The 16,776-nt window shown below is 28.9% G+C and overlaps 3 protein-coding genes across 10 annotated transcripts; 2 read left to right on the top strand and 1 right to left on the bottom strand.

The window, feature by feature from the left end:
• The first annotated feature begins 459 nt into the window (after positions 1-459).
• Positions 460-3,399, top strand: LOC105840863 (U4/U6.U5 small nuclear ribonucleoprotein 27 kDa protein). 2 transcript variants are annotated; one of them, XM_012687942.3, is made up of 4 exons: positions 460-577; positions 1,331-1,438; positions 1,518-1,693; positions 2,667-3,399. In XM_012687942.3, the coding sequence occupies exons 2-4, from the start codon at positions 1,332-1,334 to the stop codon at positions 2,861-2,863; spliced, it is 480 nt and encodes a 159-aa protein (XP_012543396.1). In that variant the 5' UTR covers positions 460-577; position 1,331; the 3' UTR covers positions 2,864-3,399. The 2 variants fall into 2 exon arrangements, with proteins under 2 accessions (XP_012543396.1, XP_012543395.1); XM_012687941.3 differs by having other exon boundaries at positions 528-684.
• On the bottom strand, positions 3,117-14,875 carry LOC105841060 (Fanconi anemia group I protein). 7 transcript variants are annotated; one of them, XM_036289549.1, is made up of 21 exons: positions 14,616-14,869; positions 14,221-14,504; positions 12,918-13,085; positions 12,625-12,842; positions 11,802-11,998; positions 11,587-11,723; positions 11,139-11,356; positions 10,141-10,490; positions 9,932-10,064; positions 9,161-9,468; positions 8,622-8,813; positions 7,769-8,106; positions 7,551-7,705; positions 5,999-6,195; positions 5,745-5,912; positions 5,181-5,355; positions 4,893-5,109; positions 4,733-4,805; positions 4,517-4,660; positions 3,692-3,790; positions 3,117-3,613 (listed from the first exon to the last, which is right to left on the bottom strand). In XM_036289549.1, exons 1-21 carry the CDS (start codon positions 14,697-14,699, stop codon positions 3,431-3,433), a joined length of 4,038 nt encoding a protein of 1,345 aa, XP_036145442.1. In that variant the 5' UTR covers positions 14,700-14,869; the 3' UTR covers positions 3,117-3,430. The 7 variants fall into 7 exon arrangements, with proteins under 7 accessions (XP_036145442.1, XP_036145443.1, XP_036145444.1 ...); XM_036289550.1 differs by having other exon boundaries at positions 12,712-12,842; XM_036289551.1 differs by lacking the exon at positions 4,733-4,805 and having other exon boundaries at positions 5,099-5,109.
• A 715-nt stretch (positions 14,876-15,590) lies between these two features.
• On the top strand, positions 15,591-16,720 carry LOC105837165 (huntingtin-interacting protein K). Its single transcript, XM_012681709.3, has 3 exons — positions 15,591-15,778; positions 15,951-16,058; positions 16,330-16,720. The coding sequence occupies exons 1-3, from the start codon at positions 15,623-15,625 to the stop codon at positions 16,423-16,425; spliced, it is 360 nt and encodes a 119-aa protein (XP_012537163.1). The 5' UTR covers positions 15,591-15,622; the 3' UTR covers positions 16,426-16,720.
• The last annotated feature ends 56 nt before the right edge of the window (positions 16,721-16,776 follow it).

The following is a 16,776-nucleotide window of genomic DNA, read 5'->3' as shown; positions in this document are numbered from 1 at the left end:
TAATTTTATATAATGGACTTGTTCTTTTTTGCTGCACTGCTGCACTGGTGCAACAGGTTAGAGTAAGACAAATATATTTTTTCTCACTCTAAAGCCTACGATACACGATGCTTGTTTTCGTGCTGGTTTGTTTGCTGGATGGAAATACTCTGTCCTGATTGGTGCATTTCTGAAGATGAATGAATATGCACCAATCAAGACAGAATATTTTCATCCAGCAAACAAACTAGCACGAAACAAGCATCGTGTATCTCTTGGTCTGTTCTTTCTATCTGCACTGTTGCACTGGTGCAATAAGTTAGAATAAGAAAAAATATACTTGTCTTACTTTAACTTATTGCACCGGTGCAACAGTGCAGCTAGAAAGAACAGACCATCTGGCTTAACTTATTGCACTAGTGCAGTAGTGCAGCGAAAAAGAACAGGCCAATTTAGTTCGTTTAAAGTACAAAAAGTTTTGAGGATTTTAAACAATACGAACAAACCTATATTCGCCCCCAGAGCGCTCGTTGACCAACCACATTAAGTCCGTTCTACATTAATCGCAAGCAACCAGTAGTAGAAATCCTATACAAGAGTAAGTGGTGAAAACGTTAATTAATAACCCCCAAAAAAGGAAAGCGTTATTTAGTAAATTAATGTGAAAGAATTTTTTATATTAACGAAAACAAGACTCACTGTAAGGTATGACTATTTAAAAGTGTAAATTCCGTATTCTTTTATTTAGAAATTAGTTTTCTTATGCATATAAATTTCTGTATTGTGCTATCCAATTTATAATAACATACATTAGAGTTGTGCCGTATATTTCAAGATTTTAAGATATGTCTCGTTATTTACATATTGTTTATATTATAATTACGAATCTTTCGTGTAGATAAGGCAAGGAATGTAAATTTTTATAAATACGATAACAATACAGAAAAAAATTATATGATTGCCAATATGTCTGACTTCGGTGTCGATAAAAAGTATTGAAGAGTATGTGATTTTAAAAATTAAAAAAGGAATATAATTTTTATTATTTCTGATGGAAATTGAATTTTCTATGATTCATAGACTATTGTTTACTGTAAATAATATGTAGAGGATAATTTACATAGTTAACATTATATACACATATTATTCAATTATTTATACTTTATGTAAACAACCCTGTTTATGTAAACTGACTCTGATTAAATCAATATCTCGAAGTCTAGTTTATTTTTCAAGTATTTCATGATATTGCTATGCAATCTTCTTGTTATGCAATCTTATTACTTTCAGTAAAGCATCAAACATATATAGACATGAATTTTTTATTATATCTATAAAATTATTTCTATAGAATGGGACGAAGTCGTACCCCATCGCCAGGAAGAAGGAGAGATCGATCCCGAGAACGAGATCGCGACAGAGATCGACGGAGAAGGAGATCGCGAGAGAGAAGACGGAGGTCTGAAAAAAGATTATCTTTTTATTGATTTATTATATTTCTCCAATATTTGTAAACGTGAATCTTTGAATGTCCATAGATCTGTAGAACGAGACAGGATGAAATCTAGGGACAGGGATAGAGAACGAGAACGTGAACGGGACAGACACAGGCGATCATACAGTAGATCCAGATCACGGGAACGCGATAGATCACGTGACAGATCCAATAGGACCAAGCCAAAACCTTTAACGAACGAACGACCTGTTATTACAGGTATTGAGACATTGCTTGTTTAGTATATTGAAACGAAACAGTATAACTAATGCCAAATTAAAATTAATATATTTATTTAACAATTATTGTTTCATATATAAGCAAGAAATTAAATTCTTGCTTATATAGGGAAGACTCAAGCTTGTTGGCGCAAGAAATCTGGACATTGCGTTCCGTTTATAACAAGACAATGGTAAGATAAAATTATCGCATAGTATCCTTTATAATAAAATAAAAATATTAATTTTGAGTAAAAATTCTTTACCTAAAATTTTATTCAAATAAAACAAGTATTTCAATAAAGGAAAAAATTTGATTTAATAGAAGGCAAGTAAATTTCAGTTTGAGAAAATAAATCTAAGTTACGTATTAATTTTAAAAAATGTTACTACATGATGTTGTTTTGAATAATTTGTTATAATAAAATGATTGAAATCAAATATATAGGGATTAATATTATTAGTTATTTATAATTTCAAAAATGCCAAAATTGTGAAAACTGTGCCAATATGCTCCATTCTTTCCTATATATGAAATAATAGTAATTCTGCTTATATATCATTAATATTTTATAAAATTTGATCATTTTAAATTTCAGCAAAATATTATATTTTTATTTCAATATTATAATAGATATATGGGCAACAATATTTTGATAAAAATATTTAAAATATTCAACTTTTTAATTTAAAAGTATTGTAATTTTCTATTTCATATTTTCTTTTCAATTCAGATGAAAATTATTATTTAATAATGGGAATACATTTATCTTAATTAAACTTTTTTCATGTAAACACATAATGTTTATTTAGTACTATATAAAATCTTATTTCAATATTTAACATTTCAAAAATAAAGATATTTTTAAAACAAGAGTATTTTTTGTGTATACTTAAAGCGTTTTGTATTATTGTGAATTTAAAAAATTGATTTTGATAAAAAGAATTAATTGTGCTTTTTGTATGTATTGTAGAAGCGGACCTTCAAGGCAAGACGCCTGAGGAACAAGAAATGATGAGAATAATGGGATTTTGTGATTTTGATACTACTAAAGGCAAGAAAGTAGAAGGAAACGACGTGGGTGCGGTTCACGTTATTTTAAAGCGAAAATACAGGCAGTATATGAACAGAAAAGGTGGCTTCAATAGGCCTCTAGACTTTGTTGCATAATTCCTCTTTAGGTCGATTTTTAAGTTGAATATGCCATCAAAGTAGAATGTTTACTAATATTTTTAATCCGGAAAAATCCACGGAAGTTTTAAGGGAAAAAGTTTTTCCCAGTTTTCTGGCAGATTTTCGTAGGTTTTTTTTTCAATCTAATATCACTTACTGTTCTCTATATCAGTAGTTAAGGTTTCTTTCACCTTCCTTTAAGAATTCTGATAAGTAAGCAATTTATCAATAAAGTAATGATCATATTCGGTTTTTTTTTTTACTAAATCTTATTTTTCGATTATATTTTTTTGGAAAATCAAGAACATGGTATTGAGGATAAGGTGAATATATAAATAAAAATCATTAATTTTATGAGGTAATTAAAACGTTTATATTTCATTTATATTATATTTAAATATTCTATATTTTAAAATACAACATACTGTAATAGAATATTTATATTTAATAAGCATGTGTTCTTACATACGATGTAACTAGATTTGTATAAAGAAACAGTAGAAAAATGTAGAATTAAACTTTGTATTAAAACGAGGAATGCGTAATATTAGGACATTAAAAATTTCATGATTCTGACGATCTTCTTGAGCGTTTTGAAAGTGGGGATTCTGTAGGCGATTTTGAAGAGGCATCGTTTTTCCTAGAACGTTTTGAAGACGGTGGTGTTCTTGTAGGCGATTCGATAGACGCGTCTACATTTATATCCGAATTAGATGCATTGCTGCGATGAGAATTCTGTGTGTCTAGCTGTTAAATATAATTTCAAATCAAATATTAAGAAATACTAAATTTTATACGATTAATTTTTCATTTTTATTTTCCTACCGCACTTATATCCATCTTCTCCAGTGCTTCTGCCAATTGCGTATTTTTTATACGGAAATCTCGCGTTATACTGTGCTTTATGTAAGTTTCAAGTGGAACCTAAATAATACATATATTCTAATTACTTACGTTACAAATTTTTCTTAAATATGCTATATATTAATTTAAAAAGTTCTCCAATCCTTCCATTTAATATAAGGACTTAAAAATATAAAGTTTATGAATATATTCCTCTTGAATTTTTTCAAAATCTTTGATCATATAGTTGTCATAAAATAATTTTCTAAAATAGGTACTCCTAGGACGGGATTCATAGACCGATCTTAAGCTCAAGCATTGTCTTAAGTCTAGCTTCGAGCCGACTTGAGACTTACTTAACCAATGAAATAACAGCATTGACGTCTCAAGATCGTGCTTAAGCTGGAACTTGAATAAGATTCGACTATGAATTCCGGCCCTATTCGCCTCAGCATGCTCGTTGACCAATCGCATTAATCAGTTGGCACATTGGGGCAAATAGGAGTATATTGGATCATGCGACCCGAACAAACTCATAGTATCTAAAAATAAACTATAGCAAATATTTGAGTCTCTTTTTTAGTTGCACTACTAAACAAGTGACTTCCAACATTAGAAATAAAAAAAATAACAATAAAATATTATGTGTTAATTTTGTAAAGTGTATATGAATAAAAAGTTACCTTGAAAGAAACGTAACTTCCATCCATTTTTTTAAACCGAAAAATGTCATATATATATATATATATATATATATATATATATATATATATGCTATAATTTCTTAAATATATAATAAATACTTACGCCAGTTTTTTTATCAAGTGCTAAAACTTCGTTGTGAAAATGTTCGATTTCATATACCACATTGGGTATAAATTTGGTCTCTTTCAAAATCTTGTTTCTTTGCACATGTGAATCAGCCTTCGACTTTGATGCATTTTGATTTTCCTGCAGATACATACACAAAATATATTATTTTTCATATAATAGATTTAAAATCATATTTTTTTAGATAAATACTTCAGTATGCGTTATTAGGTTATAAAACGCGGATTTTAATGGTTTTCCAGCTGATTGAATCACTTGAATAAATCTGAAATTATAGGAAAAAATGGTATACCTTATAAATAAAAATATACAAAATTTATCTAGTAAAATTTGTAAAGTATAAGACTTTTACTTTACTGATTGAAACGCTGCATTTTGTTTACTAGATTTTCCATTAAAATATTTTGTAAGAGTGCTAAGTAGATTGTATAAGGTTTGTAAATTTTTGAACATAATATCTGTGGATGGTCCTGGTTTAATAGCAACGTTGGCTAATGTATAAAGTATTTGTATAATATGTGACAACTGTCTGCACAAACTGCGTTCTTGTGTTCTCACCTTTTCCTGATCTGTGTAGGGAGATTTTAATATTATAACGTGAAAAGGAATATAAAGCTACAGAAGTGATACGAATACCTACATTCTTCGAGGTCTGTGCCAGGCGAACAAACAACATTTTGTTCAGCCTTAAGTCGTACTAACAACCAAGACACATTGTCTAACTTTTCTTTTACTGAGTTATTTACCAAATTATAAAGTTTATCCGCTGTATCTTCGTGGATGATTTTAAATTTATCATTCTCCGGTACCTCAGCCTATAAAATAATAAATTTAACGTGAAATCTCTTTTCTTTTTAAAATCATTCGTATATATAAATATAACAATAAGATAAATGTAATAAATTAGTACTAGTTTACTATTTCAGTGCAGAACAATCACCAGTAAATTATATTAAATTATCAATAAATTAAATCTTAATTTCATAAATAATTAATTAAATAATTAAATATAATAACTAAATTATAATAATATAATTTAGTTATTATATTTAATTAATTAATCTCTGTATCTAATTTTTACACAAATTAAAATATCATCTTTTACTTGAAAATGTAATTATATGATTCTTATTTGTTATTATTTATTTAATGATTGGTATAGTGATATATTGTATACGTTACGTATTATACATGTAATATATACCTTGTCAATGCTACCTATTTTCTCGCACAATGCAAGACTAATATCGCTCAATAATTCCCCGTATTCCTTATTACGCTCCTCTATCCATAATAGAATTTGGAAAACAATTAAAGAAGCTTGAGGATCCATATTTTCCAATTGTGTGAATTTCATCATTGAATCAAATATCTTGTGTAACAAATATTTTAATATTTTAATTTTCGAATACATTCTCTATTTTCATTTAATAGAATAGTTACGAAAAAGATACTGACTTCATCGCCATTCGTTTCATAAAAATTGATCTCTTGTGTTAGTTGGTATATAATATCCAATAATAGGCTGAGTATTTGTTTAGAATTCTCTTCATGTTCTTCTTTCTCGCTGAAGAACGTCCTGAAACTCGTACGTAAAGCAGCAGTCATATTTTCTAATTGTCCGTTAAAATTTTCCACCTGAGTTGACTTGTTAGCTGCAAAAAAATACACACAATAGGAAATTAAATTAGGAAAATATTAGAATTTTAGTGGTGAAACATAATAAAAGAAACAAGGAGAGATTAGAAAGAAAAGAGCTTAAGGGAGTTCTTCTACTCAAGCCTGGCACAAGTGGCACAGAGACTCAAGTAAAAAAAAATTCAAATAACCATTGTTGCCCTTTTTTGACTGTATATGATCTGAAGTTAAAAATATGAATATGTGAAAAAATTCGCCTATAAAGTACTACCTTGGTAAATGTCTTTTTCTCACGTCCTTTTGTCACTTCACACAAAAGAACCAATATTTCGACACAGAGGTAACCAAAAATATTGTATATGAGATATGCAGATCAGCTATTGCCTGTGCGGGTGGACACGAGCCGAAGGCGAGTGTGTCCATATCCCGCACTTATTGTCAATTAATCGATTTATCGCAATAGCTGCATAAATATCTATTATTATATGCGCTTTTTAATATTCCTTAATCATACAATCACAAAGAAAAACCACTCGAATTTTGCATACTATTTTTTATTTAAAAAAATAAAGAAAAAGTAAATAATATTTAATGATTTGTCCACGATACACGAATTTGGCTCATTAAGTAGTATAAAATTTAAAAGGTGATTAAAGCATGCAAAACCGATTTAGACAACTATTATTTTCTATTTTATTAAATTTGGTTATAAAAATTCACAAATCACACAAGAATGTACATAAATGTATAGTCATATTTATTATTAATTAATTCGCGATATTTTGCATTTATAAAGAAAAAATTTTTATTAAAAACATAATTTTAAAGCATAATTAAAAAAAATTTTTTGCTACCAATAAAACTCAACAAAAAGTCGTGATTTGATTCAAAGGATAAAAAAACTTCTGGTCTTCTCGGTTTCTCGTGGTAATAATCCTAAATATATTACACATATAATAATACTGTAGAATAAAGATTTAGGTAGGATGAGACATAGTGAAGGATATACACTAAGAAAATTATTGGAAGAGATACAGTTGGAGATAAAGGAAAAAGTAAGATAAAAACAAAAGAATAAGATAAAAACTTTTGGCAATATTGTGATAAGAAAATATAATATAATGTAGAGATATAGAGACTGTATTAGATAAACTAATATAATAAAATAATATTATTTGGACAGAATTACAATAGATGTTAATTAATCATTAAGTTTTAAGGTATGGATGGATATGTTAAGAATTGTAAACCATTGCAAACCATTGTAAATCAAATCTTTTGACAAAAAAATTAAGGTAAATAAATTCTATTTTCATATTACATACGTAAGAACATGCATTCCCGTTTTTAGTTTTATATTTTAAACACTTACGAACAATAACGTCGAGAAAACGCGATAATTCAGAGGAGAAATAGGTGCACATTAAGCAACATAAATCTTTAAAACATTCCAATGCCAATATAGTGCCTTGCTCGTCCGTATTGAGGAATTTGTTTAAATCCAAAACAACATGATCGTACAACAATCTAGAAAAAAAGGGAAGAGTTTAGAGTAAGAACACGGATCATACTTTTACAGATGTTTCTTACTTTCCAATTTCGTAATAGGTCTTCATATACTGTTCTTTGTGTTTCCGTAAATCGTATTCTGTTAACAGTTTTACATTCTGCAAGATTTGCAACAACGTTCGCAAGACGTAATGATAGAATTCGTGGTAATCTATTAACATGGCTATTTGGTCAGCAGTTGCCCAGGAGACAGATTTCAAGTAGAAGAGACACAGAGTTTTGTACACTGTAAACAAATCCGTGATGCTGGGCGGCAGTTTTATATTGCCTGGACGACCAGGTTTTTTTACAGTCGTATTATTTAGGTCGTTCTGGGTCTTCTTATTTTTTCTCTCTCCCTTTTTAGCCTTTGGTATATGCTGTAAAATTAAAAGGACAAAGTTTATTATGAATTATTAATATACATTACAGAGTTATGTATAAATTTCAAAATTAAATCTACATGGAATATTTATAATACATATTGTTTACGTTATACTTACAGAAATCTCTATATGTAAGTAATACAAGCAATGTCAATTATTATAATACAATATAGAAAAGATAATTAAGATCTCACTTTTGCATTAATAAAATAAATATGCATAATATTAAAAATAAAAAGTGGAATATAATTTTCAGTATTTCTAATAAAATCTAAACCTTTTATGACAATTTATGATAGATCCATAATTTATAATTTACATAATATGTAAGACATAATTTACATTGGCTGCGTTTCACTGCCAGTACTGAAAATCTATAGTTTACGTCACATATACTGTAGAATTTCAGTACTGACAGTGAATATCGAAACGCAGCCATTGTATACAAGCAATTTATATTTTATGCATAAATGCTCAACCCTAATATATGCAACGTATATTTTCTTTACCTTAATATATTCAACAAATTTCAGGTATCCTTTAAATAGATTTTTAACACTTTGTGCGGTATCTGTACAATTTACGGACCAGGCGCTAATTCTGAAGGATATGAGAGCCTCATAAATTTTTATCGTTAACAAAACATTTTGCAATTTTTCTTGAGCCTTAGTGTTAGAGTTGCTTAAATCAAGTTTGTCATCCTATTGATAAAAAAAAATTATAATATTGACTAATATATTAATTATATTAATTATAATAAATATATATTAATTACACTGTTCAATAACAAAATTCTCTCCAAAATATCATAGTACAAATTTCCAAGATTTTTGTGACAAAAAAAAATATTTTAATCCATTTTTCATTCAAATTTACTCAAAATTCTATAATGTACCATGCAAATTTTGACAAATAGCATTGTACGCAAAAAAATCTTCGGGATACTTGCTATAACACTTTGGAGTAAAATTGATTTATTAAAAATGTCAATTGATATTATCACTAATATTAAATTTGAACGTTATTAAGTCTAATCTTCTGAACTTACTAGATTAAGATGTTCTGTTTCAAGCCGTGGCATCCGTCTGCAAAGAGACTCCAAGATAATAGCTAATTCATCTACAATAGATGATCTCATAAGAGCCGATTTAATATAAATCTTTTGCAGTATTAATATTAATTCCGCCAGAGGTTCCTGTAATACAATTTGGTCCCCTTGTACAATTGTGCATATTTCCAGTTTAACTGGCACTACGACGTTTTCGTCGGTCTCAAAAAAAGTCTTAAAATGTGGTAATAACATCTCTAATATGTATTCTGATATCTCGATATTTTTCAATGCAGCTTCATACAAACCTGTACAAGAAAAGAGAACATTTTTATTTAAAAAATATTTATATTTTGTATAATTTCACAAAAAATCTCCTTATTTAATAGTTTTCATGATATAAAAGGAAAAAAATATCAGAAGAAATCATAACACACATACTCAAATAAAAAATTCAAAATTTTTAATATATTATCAAATATATCAAAATAATCATATATTGTGCTCTTTAAACTATTATATTATTATAATACTAAAATAAAAATATATTTTGGTAAAATTTAAAATTATAAAATTCTTTAAAATTAAAACACAAGTAAGATTATTGCTTTCTAATTTCTTATGTATAAAACAGTAATTATTAAATAGAATATTAGTTTAAATTTTATATTAATGTTTCTTCTGTATACAAATCAAAATTAATAATTAGTTATTTTTCATTCTTTCAACAAGATAAATAGCATAATCTTTCATAATCTTTCAATTTCATACCATTGTATAAATGTAATCGAACTTCACACTCATGAGTGAAACATCTTCTTAAAATACCCAATATATCATAACATAATGTTCTATTGTATCTCAAGGTAGATCCTGTTCCTTGAGTACCTCTCTCTAAAGTTACCTATGAAACAATATTACATACAATAATTAGTAATCTTTATAGTTGTAAAAGTTTATTGATTTTGATAATAAAAAACCTGAGTCAAAATAGATGTGGAACTCGCACCAGACGACGAATTGACGTACTGACTCGAGCTCATCGCGAGTCCGCTCATAGAATGCATTTTCAAATTCCTCAACATCTCCAAAATTCCACTGACGGCCATTTGTCGATTAGATGTACCCTTTCTGTATAAAGCCTTCCTCAACGTTAAGATCAAATGTTCTCTTATAGTGACTGAGACTTGTATCAACGGAAATATTGCAGAAACAATAAAAATGGCAATCTCTCCAGGTATAAATGAAATTTGATCGAAAAGCATCATTATAGAACTTTGATGGTCTAACACTAGAACTGTTAACTTACGGCACATATATGCTAAACAATCTGCAAATAATAACGATTAATAATAATGATTGCTTAAGAAGAATTTCTTTAGTCTTTTCACATAATATAGAAACATTAAGAATTCAAAATCAAATTTTGAGAATAAGTTTATGATTAATATAACGCATTCTTGAATTTTTTCCAATTTTTTACTATATTACAGACTTCAATTTTTTTTCAATTTGTAGGGAAAAGTTCATACTTTACGATAATTCTTATAAAGTTCACGAGAAAAATTGCACCCCGTGGAGTGCATCAAAGTATAAAAATTAAAGATAAAACACATTCTTACTTTTGAAGAGATGCCAAAAAGGGAAAATGATAAGATCAAAATCTGACAAATGCTCTTTAAAATAGAGACTTTAAGCTTTAAAATGGAAAAAAAACTTTCCAATACGGTAAGTTTTCGCGAAGTTACGATTATTTCAAGTTGAGTGAAATTTTGGTAGAAATTTTTGTTGTATTAATTTTGTTGCTCAGTATATTTTATTCGTTACTAATTATTCTGAAGACAGCAATGTTAAAGTTCCTACGTTAAAATGTGTGTAAAAAAAGTTATGTAATTCTATTCTATTTTTTATAGCTTAAATTATGCGTAAGATTTACGATAACAATTAACTAATTAGGTAGAATAATAATAAATCCTACCTGTATACTGAGAAATACATGAACCAGCGATTATTTTATCAATCAATATTTGAAATATAGTCGCAACCGTCTCGTGATGCTTCCTCATGATTTTTTGAAGTATCTTCGTACCAATTTGCCATAGAATATGTGTACTCGTTTTTGTCTTATTTTCTGAAGCCATGAGAACAAATGCGAGATCTACGAGTCCTTTTAATACTATATGGCGGTCTCTGTTACTATGTAATTAAAATATGTATATTAAAAATTTATATATTAAACTCAAAAATTATTATATTTATCGTTACGCACATAATTTTATAAATACTATAATCGCTAAAAGTATTTATAATTAAATGTTTTCCAAAATTTTTTTAAGATTTTTTTCTAAAGCTTATATGAATTTTCTATCTTATACGTAATTTGATATTAAATTTGATATTCATAATACAATATGCTGAGTATTTACCTTGTTTCGATGACATTTCCTATCACAGTCATTATGCTACAAGAGTCAGGAATCAATTTCCTCAACCACGCGCTATTTTTCCGTTTACTGTCATTTTCGTTTCGTTTATTAATAATCGCTCGCAGCATTTCGTAAATCTATAATATTAATTTGATTTGATTAAATTGAATTAAAATATGTAAAATTAATTTATTTGTTGATTATTGTATTATCACCTGATTTTCATCAATAGAAGCAACTGTGAGCAAAACAGAAAGCATGAAAGGTTCTAATATAGCTTCAGGAACATGTGACACACTTTTGAAGTACTTTATGTAATCCCTTATGAGTTGGTGATTCAATTCTGCTGCTTGAGATATATGATATAATACTGTACTTTCAACATCTTGAACTTCCTTAGGATTTATCACATCTGTCAAAAATTAAGTAATTAAAAGTTAAAATTCACAAAGAAAAATGTGTAATTTATATAATTTTTAATATAATTAAGAGATTCATGGCAAGATAAAGACCAACTTTTAATTCTTTCAAACTTCTTTTAAATATTTTTATAAAATTACACAGAATATTCGACAACAGATAAAAAAATTTAAGGAGTTTTATATAAAGACAAAAATCAAGACTAACAATTTGTGTTTGCTATTCTGTTTTTAATTATAAATGTTTAAATATTTAAGTGCTCTTTAAATATTTTTTATGTGAATATTCAGACATTTATAATTAAAAAACCATTTAAAATCAAAGCCTTTAAAATCAAAATTTTATTGATTTTGGTAATTTTGAATATATATTCACATAAGTATTAAAACCGCATGATTATTTAAGCATTTATAATTAAAAACAAAATCGCAATTTTTTTCTTTCGATTCAATTTTCGTCATTTAGAATTACTCCTTAAATTTTTGCCCATCTGTATGTTATACAAATAAATTATATTATGTTTACAATGTAATTGTTTGTGCGCGCGCGCGTGTGTGAATGTATTGTGTTCATATATTGTTGTACAATTAAATTATGACACAACTGTATTTTTTTTACCGATAGTTTCAAAAGTATCTGTATCTGTATCAGTTTGTGAATAGCGTAATGAGAAATATTTCCGTAAAGCTTCCAAAAGATATTTACTATCCTGATTTGTACACAATCTCAATGTCTGATGCACAAAAGGAGGCACTTCCTCAAGAGATATGTCTTGTAATTTTGTGCATAGTACTGTAATTACTACAGAATGGTCTTCTTTTTCCAAAGATATCTCTCTAAATAAAAAAAGTAATTATTTTATTAATGATATATTAATTTTTTTATCAAGAATTGTAAAAACATTAGCTTACCTAAACATGCTTGCCAATGATGGCATTATCTGTGTGTCCCATTCACTGTTGCATATATTATTAATAATAATCGACTTGTATTTGGAGCCAGAAACCTCACCATTCATATGATTAATATATTTCTCTTCCTCCAACACTTCTAGCAGAACAGGTAATAGTTCTTTCCAACTAAAACATATTGTAATCCCAATTTTGTTTATATTTATTTTTGATACACATTAATCTATAATAGGATGCTTACTCAAATTTTATTTAAAAAATTTCCTACAAATTCCTGGTTTTCGAGGAATTTTATCTAAAATTCCAGATAAAATTAAAGAATTTTCTAATGTAACTATAAAATAAATTCATTTTATTAAATCTTTTAATGTTCCTTGATTATACAATCACAAAAAAGCCTAAAATTTAAGTATTAAATTTCAGAAGGTATTTTAAAAAATATAAACTAAATGGCATATAATAATTTATCCACAATGATTTAGCTCATTAAAAGTATAGAATATAAAATATGAATAAATATACAACGCTAATTTGGAACAATTAGAACAATATTTGTAACAATAAATATATTAATTTAAAATAAATTAATGCACACAAAAAATATGTACTTAAATTAACTATATATTGTTTATTTTTCACATACTTAACTTTATTATAAGTGTCAAATGCATTCAAAATATATTTTGATTCCTAGTTATTTAATCAGAATATTCAGTAAAACAAAAACTTGATTTGCTTCTTAGTCTGACTTTCTTTCAATACAATTTTATAATATTCTTTAAAAAAGTATAAATTCTATTTTTATAAATAAGTTTTTATAATACTTGCAATAAATATATTTCAGGGCTGTGTGATACATTTCAATATTAAGCCAAAATAAATTACTTATTCTTTAAATCATATTTACACAATTTTTTTCATAAACAATATAAGCAAAGTATGTATTATAAATATTGGATATCATGTACTACAAAAAATTCCAAGACAGTTAATATATGACTTTACTATTGATAAAATTAATATATTTATATAATTAAAAACTAAACGTAACTTTATTTCTAACAAAATCTGAGTCTTTAATAAAATTGATTCATTGATTATTGTTACATAGCACATAAAATATAATTTAGATATAAAATTACGTATATGTAAATTATTTTTATTTCAATCCTGATATATATTTTAAGACAATTATTGAAACATTTCTTGTTAAAGATAATTTATTTTTAAAAAAATTAATTTAATAATTGCTTTTCTTAGCAATATTTTTCTATGTAAAAATTTTAAGCAATTGTATATGTACCTCCTGAACTCATCGTCATTGCTGTGAATACTAGCAAGACAAAAGTCTACCAATTTGATTAGATGTAGCTTTGGATAGTTGGGAAAGTCCACCACTATTCGATTCACGATCTCGTTTGCGTGACTGATCGAAATCTTGGCTTTGCCCAGTGCTCTCAGAGTGGATTCTATCAATTTAATTCTCTTAGCGTACAAACTCTCTGATTCAGAACACACCTGCAGTATTTCATCTAATATCCGAGAAATGTCCGCATTACAAATTCCATTCGATATTATCCTTACGAGCTGAAACAAATCATTCGTCTGACATTGTCTCATTCTCCTTAAAAAAGTCTTATGCAGCAGAATTGACAAATATTAGATAAAGTAAAACGTTTTAGGGCCTGCATTCTTTACCTCCTCAGTCGAAGTCTCCTGTACAAATTCTTGCAGCTGCGCCCGGTCTTTTTGACTGAGCAAACTGCTCAGTTTCGCGCTCATGTCAACCTAATAGATAAATCTGTGAACGGCAATGATATAAACGTAAATCTCTTCCTTTCTAATGTTAAACAATATTTCCCGCTCTAAAAGGGATGAAGTTGCCAACCTAGGAACTAGAGTCACAAATAATCAGAGAAGCGCAATTCGCTAGGCCGGATCTACGGGGTCTGTTTGCGTCACATGCTCCGACATGCTATTCACCCCAACGCACTCCAATACGTTGATTCCGATGACGCCAACCTATTAGAATGCGTTGAAGTGAGTAGGAGCATGTCGAGGCCTGGCGACGCGAACAAACCATACAATAGAGGCCTGTTCTTTTTAGCTGCACTGCTGCAACAAGTTAAAGTAAGATAAATATATTTTTTCTCATTCTAATGCCCGATTTCTTCACTTCCCGGTAAAGTTATCCGGAGGATAAATCTCAAGTTTAACCAATCACGTTCATGGATCTGGTAGTTTATCTCCTGGAAAATTTTAACTGCATAACTATACTGCACCAGTGCAGCAGTGCACCGAAAAAGAACAGACCATAGGTGTAGTAAGTCTTATGCCATAAGAAATTGACCAATTATAATCGAATATGAGAAGAATAATCGAATATAATTAGTTAATTCCTTATGGCTTAAGGCTTACTACACCTATTGTAGATCCAGCCTTAGCGAGAGCTCGATTGTTGATTGGTCAACGCGCGTACACCAATCAAAACAGAGAGCGTTAGGAAAATTCCTTAGGGTCCCCGCACAGACTTTTGCATAATGCATAGTGCATGACGCATAAGAGAATTAATCAATCAGAATCGTCCATTTCCCTCCTCAGAAGAGAAATAAAGAACTCTGATTGGTTAATTCATGCATTATGCATTTTGTGTTATGTAAAAGTATGTGCGGGGGCCCTTAATCAAAGCTAACCTCACGTGAAAGATGGCGGACGATGATGTGAATGGGGATTCGGACGAAGTTCAGCAGGAGAAATCGCAGAAGAAGGCGGCTAAATATGACAGTGGCGCAGCGGACCTGGAGAAGGTGACTGATTACGCCGAGGAGAAAGAGATCTCGTCATCCGACGGATTTTCCTGCGTAAGTGTTCGCATCTGTCCTGGGTAACCTAACCTAACCTATGATCTACTTTGCTAGTTATCCAATCACCCACGCGCTTTTCCGCTATGTGTTTACGTTTTGCTCGTTTTGCTTTTCCAATGCTGACCTCGGAAGTTAACTCGGTTTTTGTATTAAAGATAATGTCCAACAGGCCCTCAGTATAATCGGTGACCGGCGCGACAAAGAAGCCGCGGAAAAAAAGGCGAAGGAGAAGGAGCTGCTCAAGGTGTCTATTAAGAAAGAGGATGTCGATTTAATTGTAAGTTTTTAACACTTGACAGTGTATGTGTATGTGTAATACGTGCAACCTGCCCTTGGAAATTCTGAACACTCCTAATGTCCACTTTCGCCGATTTCGGTAAAAAAACGGACATAAGAATCATTGGTTTGCATGGTGTAGATTGACTATCTTCCAATTCTCTTTTGATTCTTAGAATGAGAAAAAGTAAGTTAAATCGAAACTAAAGATTAATATACATTGTTGAAAATTTTGATTAATAAGGAGATTCATGGTTATCCTCATATTTCAGATGAGAGAGATGGAGATCAGCCGAATTTTGGCCGAGCAGACTCTCAGGGAACATAGAGGCGACATTGTAGAGGCGCTAATCACGCTAACCAATTGAATTTGTACAGAAGAAATTGAACATTTTGTTCGTGGGATCGTGTCTCTGAATTCTACTGTAAAATACTTGCTGAATTCACGAAAGTCTGAAGTGAAACAGAGAGAAAGAGACTTTCGCTTATTAATAATTACTGACATATGTTGCAGTATCTAAATAATATCTATATTTTCATCGTTTCCTCTTTGCCTACTTGTTAAATGCACAAGTAGCGCTACAAAGTGAATGATAACAATGTGGTAACTTATTTGTAATAAGTATATTAAATATGCCATAAAAATATACCTGTATTTATATGTGTTTTGCGAGAGTATTTCATTAAAGGTAACATGTCCATTTTGCATTATCGTCAAA

The sequence above is a fragment of the Monomorium pharaonis genome, chromosome 7, assembly GCF_013373865.1.
Source record: "Monomorium pharaonis isolate MP-MQ-018 chromosome 7, ASM1337386v2, whole genome shotgun sequence".
In the NCBI taxonomy this organism is placed as follows: domain Eukaryota; kingdom Metazoa; phylum Arthropoda; class Insecta; order Hymenoptera; family Formicidae; genus Monomorium; species Monomorium pharaonis.
This window is presented reverse-complemented; position numbering and strand designations above follow the sequence as displayed.

Bases quoted from the DNA above. Each gene is read 5' to 3' on its own strand.
- LOC105837165 (XM_012681709.3), top strand. From the start codon at position 15,623: ATGGCGGACGATGATGTGAATGGGGATTCGGACGAAGTTCAGCAGGAG. The intron at 15,779-15,950 runs GTAAGTGTTCGC...AATGTCCAACAG, and splicing joins CATCCGACGGATTTTCCTGC to GCCCTCAGTATAATCGGTGA. The intron at 16,059-16,329 runs GTAAGTTTTTAA...CTCATATTTCAG, and splicing joins AAGAGGATGTCGATTTAATT to ATGAGAGAGATGGAGATCAG.
- LOC105840863 (XM_012687942.3), top strand. From the start codon at position 1,332: ATGGGACGAAGTCGTACCCCATCGCCAGGAAGAAGGAGAGATCGATCC. The intron at 1,439-1,517 runs GTCTGAAAAAAG...GAATGTCCATAG, and splicing joins TCGCGAGAGAGAAGACGGAG to ATCTGTAGAACGAGACAGGA. The intron at 1,694-2,666 runs GTATTGAGACAT...TATGTATTGTAG, and splicing joins CGAACGACCTGTTATTACAG to AAGCGGACCTTCAAGGCAAG.
- LOC105841060 (XM_036289549.1), bottom strand. From the start codon at position 14,699: ATGAGCGCGAAACTGAGCAGTTTGCTCAGTCAAAAAGACCGGGCGCAG. The intron at 11,999-12,624 runs GTAAAAAAAATA...AATTTTTGACAG, and splicing joins AGATACTTTTGAAACTATCG to ATGTGATAAATCCTAAGGAA. The intron at 7,706-7,768 runs GTAAGAAACATC...CTTTTTTTCTAG, and splicing joins ACCTATTACGAAATTGGAAA to ATTGTTGTACGATCATGTTG.